General features: G+C 40.4%; 1 protein-coding gene across 1 annotated transcript; it reads left to right on the top strand.

Annotated features, from left to right (window-relative positions):
• Positions 1 to 372: 372 nt before the first annotated feature.
• Positions 373 to 1,224, top strand: LOC141040994 (uncharacterized). The gene has a single exon (XM_073507104.1). The coding sequence runs from the start codon at positions 373 to 375 to the stop codon at positions 1,222 to 1,224; it is 852 nt and encodes a 283-aa protein (XP_073363205.1).
• Positions 1,225 to 7,254: the final 6,030 nt, after the last annotated feature.

The raw sequence follows: 7,254 nt of genomic DNA on the forward strand, positions 1-7,254 counted from the left end.
TTGTTACTTAGGCATAGAATCAAGAATAAATTTGAAGGCAATCTTTGCAGCTAGATTGATCAGTTCTTGAACTAGTTTATCATGTTTACAATGGGATTTAAAATTTCGAGCCTGAGACGACACTGTCATCCCAAGCCAAGAGCAGGCCTCCAGCTGTTCACTATTTCTGCAAGTTTTTAGTCCAGGAGCAACAGCGACAGCTTCGTCCTCTCCACTGCGTATGCCCTGTGTGACGAAGCTGAGAGGGATGAGTTCTTTGAGGTAATGAGCCACACGGCAGAGCATGTAACGGGGCCCTGGATCATCATAGGGGACTTCAGCATGTACAGATTCGAGCACGAAAAATCACAAGGAAGGAAGAATTGGGCCTTGATGGACAGATTCAACGCATGGATCAGAGACCATGCTCTTGACGATATTGAAGTTGCTAACAAAAGGTTTACCTGGTCCAACAAGAGAATGGAGCCAACTCTGGTAAAGCTCGACAAAGTACTTGTCAACGCAGAATGGAACCTAGGTTTCCTCGACACCTCCGCTGCTGCCCTCTCTGCTACAACTTCAGATCACGCGCTCATTGTTGTGGACTTCTCAAGGGAGGCACCGAAAAGCCCTTTCTTCCGGTTTGAAAACCACTGGTTGCACATTCCAGAAGTTCGAAATCTGATAACGCAAAGCTGGGAAAGAGGAACCAGACAGATCGCGTCAGCCGCTACTCTGCTTAATTTCAAACTAAGAAGGACAAGAGCTGCTATCAGGGCCTGGGAACGCAAGAAATCACCCATGCAGGACACTCTAGCCAACTGCAATCACGTTGTTCAGTACCTTGACTCCGTGGAGGAGAGAAGACATTTATCTAGGCTGGAGGCCTCTCTCAGGAACCATGCCAACTCCAAAGCACAGCAAATAATTCTATGGCAGACCAGTTTTTGGAGGAGAAGAGCAAAAATAAGAGGCTGCACCCTGGGAGATGAGAACACTAACTTTTTCCACGCAGCCGCCAACTGTCAACACAGGAAAAACAAAATTAAACTGCTGGTTAAAGATGACACAGAGTTTTTCAGGGATCAAGACAAGCTTCAAATTGCCACTCAGTTCTTCACCGATATCTTCGGCAAGCAATCTGTGTCAATGCCAACTTTGGACCCCAGGAACTTATACGACCTGGCTGACCTAAGCGCGCTGGAAGTGCCTTTCACCTGGGCCGAAATTGCAGAAGTTATTTAGAAAGCTCCGAGTAATAAGAGCCCGGGGCCTGACGGCTTCACTACTGAGTTCTACAAGAGCTTCATTGGGCTCCTAAAGGAGGACTTAATGATGTTCTTTCAAGCTTTCTATGACCATGGCAGTGATCTGAGCGGCATCAACACTGCCAATATTGTGTTGCTCCCGAAGAAAGAGAACCCAGCGGATATCAGGGATTTTAGGCCCATCGCTTTGGTTCATAGTATACCCAAGCTTGCAACAAAGGTTCTAGATGTCCGACTACAAAGTTTCATCCCGAGCCTCATACACCCACTGTAGTCTGGTTTTCTGCCTGGAAGATGCATAGTTGAAAATTTTGCACTGGCAGCCGAACTGGTTCAGCAGACAAATAAGAGGAAAAGGCCAATGCTAGTACTCAAGTTAGATTTCCAGAAAGCGTTTGACAGCGTCAGCTGGGATGCTCTAAAGCTCATCCTTGCAGCCAGAGGTTTTGGAAGCAGATGGGTCAGATGGATACATGATATCCTATCAACTAGTTCGTCCAGGATAATAATCAATGGATCTTTTGGGGAGAGGATTGTATCAAGAAGTGGTTTAAGGCAGGGGGGTGCCCTCTCTCCCTACCTCTTCATCCTGGCAGCCGATGTTTTGCAACAGCTCTGCAAAAGGGAGCACCAAGCGGGGAACCTTAAACACCCACTTGGGGCCGACGGCCCCTTCCCGATCCTACAATATGCGGACGACACGTTGATCTTGATGCAAGGGGACATCCAACAAGCACGGGTTATCAAACGGGTTCTACAGGCTTTCAGTGATTTCACGGGACTTAAGATCAACTACCACAAGAGCAGTCTCATGCCAGTATGCCTTGACCCGCAGACTTGTCACAGTATCGCAGATGTTCTGCAATGTCAAGTGACAGCTTTTCCGGGCACGTACCTGGGATTACCCCTCTCCCTCAACAAGATCACACATGGCCTGTTGATGCCGGTGATTCACAAAGTGGACAAGCGACTATCTGGCTGGCTTGCAACCTTTCTGTCTTGGGGACGGGGGATGATACGTCTCCAACGTATCTATAATTTTTGATTGTTCCATGCTATTATATTATCTATCTTGGATGTTTTATGGGCTTTACTATGCACTTTTAATTACTTTTGGGACTAACCTATTGACCCAGAGCCCAGTGCCAGTTTCTGTTTTTTCCCATGTTTCATTGTTTCGCAGAAAAGGAATATCAAACGGAGTCCAAACGGAATGAAACCTTCGGAAAAGTTATTTTTGGAAAGAAAGCAATACGGGAGACTTGGAGTGCATGTCAGGGGATCAACGAGGAGAGCACGAGGCAGGGGGCGCGCCCACCCCCCCCCCCTAGGCGCGCCCTCCACCCTCATGGGCCCCTCATGGCTCCCCTTACCGACTTCTTTCGCCTATATATTCCCATATACCCTAAAACCCCCAGAACATAATCTAGATCGGGAGTTCCGCCGCCGCAAGCCTCTGTAGCCACCAAAAACCAATCGGGGCCCTGTTCTAGCACCCTGCCGGAGGAGGGGATCCCTCACCGGTGGCCATCTTCATCATCCCGGTGCTTTCCATGACGAGGAGGGAGTAGTTCACCCTCGGGGCTGAGGGTATGTACCAGTAGCTATGTGTTTGATCTCTCTCTCTCTCTCTCTCGTGTTCTTGATTTGGCACGATCTTGATGTATCACGAGCTTTGCTATTATAGTTGGATCTTATGATGTTTCTCCCCCTCTACTCTCTTGTAATGGATTGAGTTTTCCCTTTGAAGTTATCTTATCGGATTGAGTCTTTAAGGATTTGAGAACACTTGATGTATGTCTTGCCGTGCTTATCTGTGGTGACAATGGGATATCACGTGATCCACTTGATGTATGTTTTGGTGATCAACTTGCGGGTTCCGCCCATGAACCTATGCATAGGGGTTGGCACACGTTTTCGTCTTGACTCTCGAGTAGAAACTTTGGGGCACTCTTTGAGGTTCTTTGTGTTGGTTGAATATATGAATCTGAGATTGTGTGATGCATATCGTATAATCATACCCACGGATACTTGAGGTGACATTGGAGTATCTAGGTGACATTAGGGTTTTGGTTGATTTGTGTCTTAAGGTGTTATTCTAGTACGAACTCTATGATAGATTGAACGGAAAGAATAGCTTCATGTTATTTTACTACGGACTCTTGAATAGATCGATCCGAAAGGATAACTTTGAGGTGGTTTCGTACCCTACAATAATCTCTTCGTTTGTTCTCCGCTATTAGTGACTTTGGAGTGACTCTTTGTTGCATGTTGAGGGATAGTTATATGATCCAATTATGTTATTATTGTTGAGAGAACTTGCACTAGTGAAAGTATGAACCCTAGGCCTTGTTTCAACGCATTGCAATACCGTTTGTGCTCACTTTTATCATTAGTTACTTTGCTGTTTTTATATTTTCAGATTACAAAAACCTATATCTACCATCCATATTGCACTTGTATCACCATCTCTTCGCCGAACTAGTGCACCTATACAATTTACCATTGTATTGGGTGTGTTGGGGACACAAGAGACTCTTTGTTATTTGGTTGCAGGGTTGCTTGAGAGAGACCATCTTCATCCTATGCCTCCCACGGATTGATAAACCTTAGGTCATCCACTTGAGGGAAATTTGCTACTGTCCTACACACCTCTGCACTTGGAGGCCCAACAACGTCTACAAGGAGAAGGTTGTGTAGTAGACATCAAGCTCTTTTCTGGCGCCGTTGCCGGGGAGGTGAGTGCTTGAAGGTATATCTTTAGATCTTGCAATCGAATCTTTTAGTTTCTTGTTTTAACACTAGTTTATTTTATAAAAGAAAACTACAAAAAAATGGAATTGAGTTTGTCTCATACGTTTCATCTTTTTAATATCTTTCGTAAGTATGAAAAGGAAAATTCTGCTCAAATGCTAGAAGAAGAAGTCTATAAAATGTTTGGCACTAAATCTTTGAATGACGAGCATGATTGCAATGTTGTTAGTATGAACTCTTTGAATATCCATAGTACTAATGATGATTGCACTAGTTATGATGAAAATGTCTCCTATAAACATGTCAATTTTTGTGGAGTGCATTGGGTTTGCAAGTACACACCAAATAGGGAAGATAGATATTGCAAGAGGCATAAGCATTTAGAAACTAAATGGTTGCAAGAAAGGCTAAATGTTAGTGCTGAAAATTTAAAATGTCTTAGCCATACTTGTGAACTTTGCAATGAACATGGTCATTTAAATATCAAATGCAAATTGTTTCATGACCGAATCGTGTCCAAAAATTGTGATGACTTGATTTCCCTTGCAGATCATAATGAACTTAGTTTGCTTTTGGGTTATGAAGAATGAAACGTCAAACTAAGCATATTCCAGAATATAACCTTGAGAAATTCCTCGATATTGATCTAGAAGAAATTTACATGTATTGTGCGGTGAATTGCATTGAAAATCCTTATATTGCCAATTACATAAAGAAAAGAAAAACAAATAGAAGATGAAGATAACACTAATTAAAGGGAAGAGACTTCCCAATATCCTCCTATTATTTCTTATGATGAATCAGGTAACGAGGAGGAGTTTTCTATTCAACCAATCTCGTCAATAAGGAGCTCAAAGAAGAGGGATAAACCCGCACATGATGTGAAGAGGAAAAAGAAAAAACGGAGAAGCAAAGGTAAAAAGGTATCCCTCCCAAATGATGTTGCTCCTACTACTCATTGTGATGATGATAATTGCTATACTATTGGTGCTATCCATACTATTAATGATGAGAGTGATTATGCTTATGATATGAAAAGGCCCAAGCTTGGGGAAGCTATGTTTGATGTGAATGACATATTTGAGAATACATTTGCTGAAATTAATGTTGGTCCCAAGCTTGGGAATGCTACGTTTAATGAAGATAATGTTTTTAGCCTCCCAAGTTTTGATATGCAAAGTTGTTATGATGATAGCATGCCTCCTACCTATAATGATTATATCAATGAAAGTGGGTTTGGAAGAGTGTCAACTTTAGGAAGTAATGATCCCACTATTTTGGAGGATGTTGAATCTTATAATATTTATGAAAGTGGATTTGGAGAGTCATGACTTTATTTAGTGATGTATCCACTATTTCGGAAGAGGTTTCAATTGATTATGATGAGAACAAAGTTGCTACTTATGATGATTATTGTGATGAAACTTATGCTATAAAAAGTAGTGATGATTATATTTATAAAACTTGTCATGATTATGATTACCCTTTTTCTGAACATTACTCTTTTAATGTGGAAACAATTTATAGTATTCAAGTCTCTTATGATACTTCCACTATCCCGAATGAGAAGAATTTTGCTTATGTGGAGAGTAGTAAATTTTCTATGCTTGTAGATCATGAAAAGAATGCTTTAGTTGCTGGTTATATTGTTGAATTCATTCATGATGCTACTGAAAATTATTATGAGGGAGGAACATATGCTTGTAGGAATTGCAATAATATCAAGTTTCCTCTCTATGTGCTTAAATTTTAAAGTTATGCTTGTTTTGCCTTCCTATGCTAGTTGATTATTGTTCCCATAAGTTGTTTGCTCACAAAATCCCTATGCGTAGGAAGTGGGTTAGACTTAAATGTGCTAGTCATATCCTTCATGATGCTCTATTTATGTTTCAATTCTTATCTTTTATACGAGCATCATTGAAATCATCATGCCTAGCTAGGGGCTTTAAGCATTAGCGCTTGTTGGGAGGCAACCCAATTTTATTTTTGTTCCTTGATTTTAGTTCCTGTTTAGTAATAAAAAAATCATCTAGCCTCTGGTTAGATGTGGTTTTATGTTTTAATTAGTGTTTGTGCCAAGTAAAACCTATAGGATCTTCTTGGATGATAGTTATTTGATCTTGCTGAAAATTCCAGAAACTTTCTGTTCACGAAAACAATTGTTAAAAATCACCATAACGTGATAAAATACTGAATCCAATTTCATCAGATAAATAATCAAATTATATAGGTCTTCCTATTTTGGTAGAATTTTTTGAGTTTCAGAAGTTTGCGTTAGTTACAGATTACTACAGACTGTTCTGTTTTTGACAGATTCTGTTTTTTGTGTGTTCATTGCTTATTTTGATGAAACTGTGGCTAGTAAAATAGTTTATAAACCATAGAGAAGTTGGAATACAGTAGGTTTAACACCAATATAAATAAAGAATGAGTTCATTACAGTAACTTGAAGTGGTGTTTTGTTTTCTTTCGCTGACGGAGCTCACGAGATTTTCTGTTAAGTTTTGTGTTGTGAAGTTTTCAAGTTTTGGGTAAAGATTCGATGGACTATGAAATAAGGAGTGGCAAGAGCCTAAGCTTGGGGATGCCCAAGGCACCCCAAGGTAATATTATAGGACAACCAAGAGCCTAAGCTTGGGTATGCCCCGGATGGCATCCCCTCTTTCGTCTTCGTTTATCGGTAACTTTACTTGGAGCTATATTTTTATTCACCACATGATATGTGTTTTGCTTGGAGCGTCATTTTATTTTCTTTTGTTTTGCTTGCTGTTTGAATAAAATACCAAGATCTTAAATTCTTAAATGTTAGAGAGTCTTCACATAGTTACATAATTATTAAACTACTCATTGATCTTCACTTATATCTTTCGGAGTAGTTTGTCGGTTGCTCTAGTGCTTCACTTATATCTTTTAGAGCACGACGGTGGTTTTATTTTGAAAAAATAGATGAACTCTCGTGCTTCACTTATATTATTTTGAGAGTCCTAAACAGCATGGTAATATGCTTTGGTTATGAAACTAGTCCTAATATGATTAGGCATCCAAGATGGGTATAATAAAAACTTTCATATAAAGTGCATTGAATACTAAGAGAAGTTTGATTCATTATGATTGTTTTGAGATATGAAGATGGTGATATTAGAGTCATGCTAGTTGGGTAGTTGTGAATTTGAGAAATACTTGTTCTAAAGTTTATGATTCCCGTAGCATGCACGTATGGTGAACCGTTATGTGATGAAGTCGGAGCATGATT

This window comes from Aegilops tauschii, chromosome 2 (assembly GCF_002575655.3).
Source record: "Aegilops tauschii subsp. strangulata cultivar AL8/78 chromosome 2, Aet v6.0, whole genome shotgun sequence".
NCBI classification, from domain to species: Eukaryota; Viridiplantae; Streptophyta; class Magnoliopsida; order Poales; family Poaceae; genus Aegilops; species Aegilops tauschii.

What these genes read in the sequence shown, in the direction of transcription:
- LOC141040994 (XM_073507104.1), top strand. Translation starts at nt 373, where the DNA reads ATGGACAGATTCAACGCATGGATCAGAGACCATGCTCTTGACGATATT.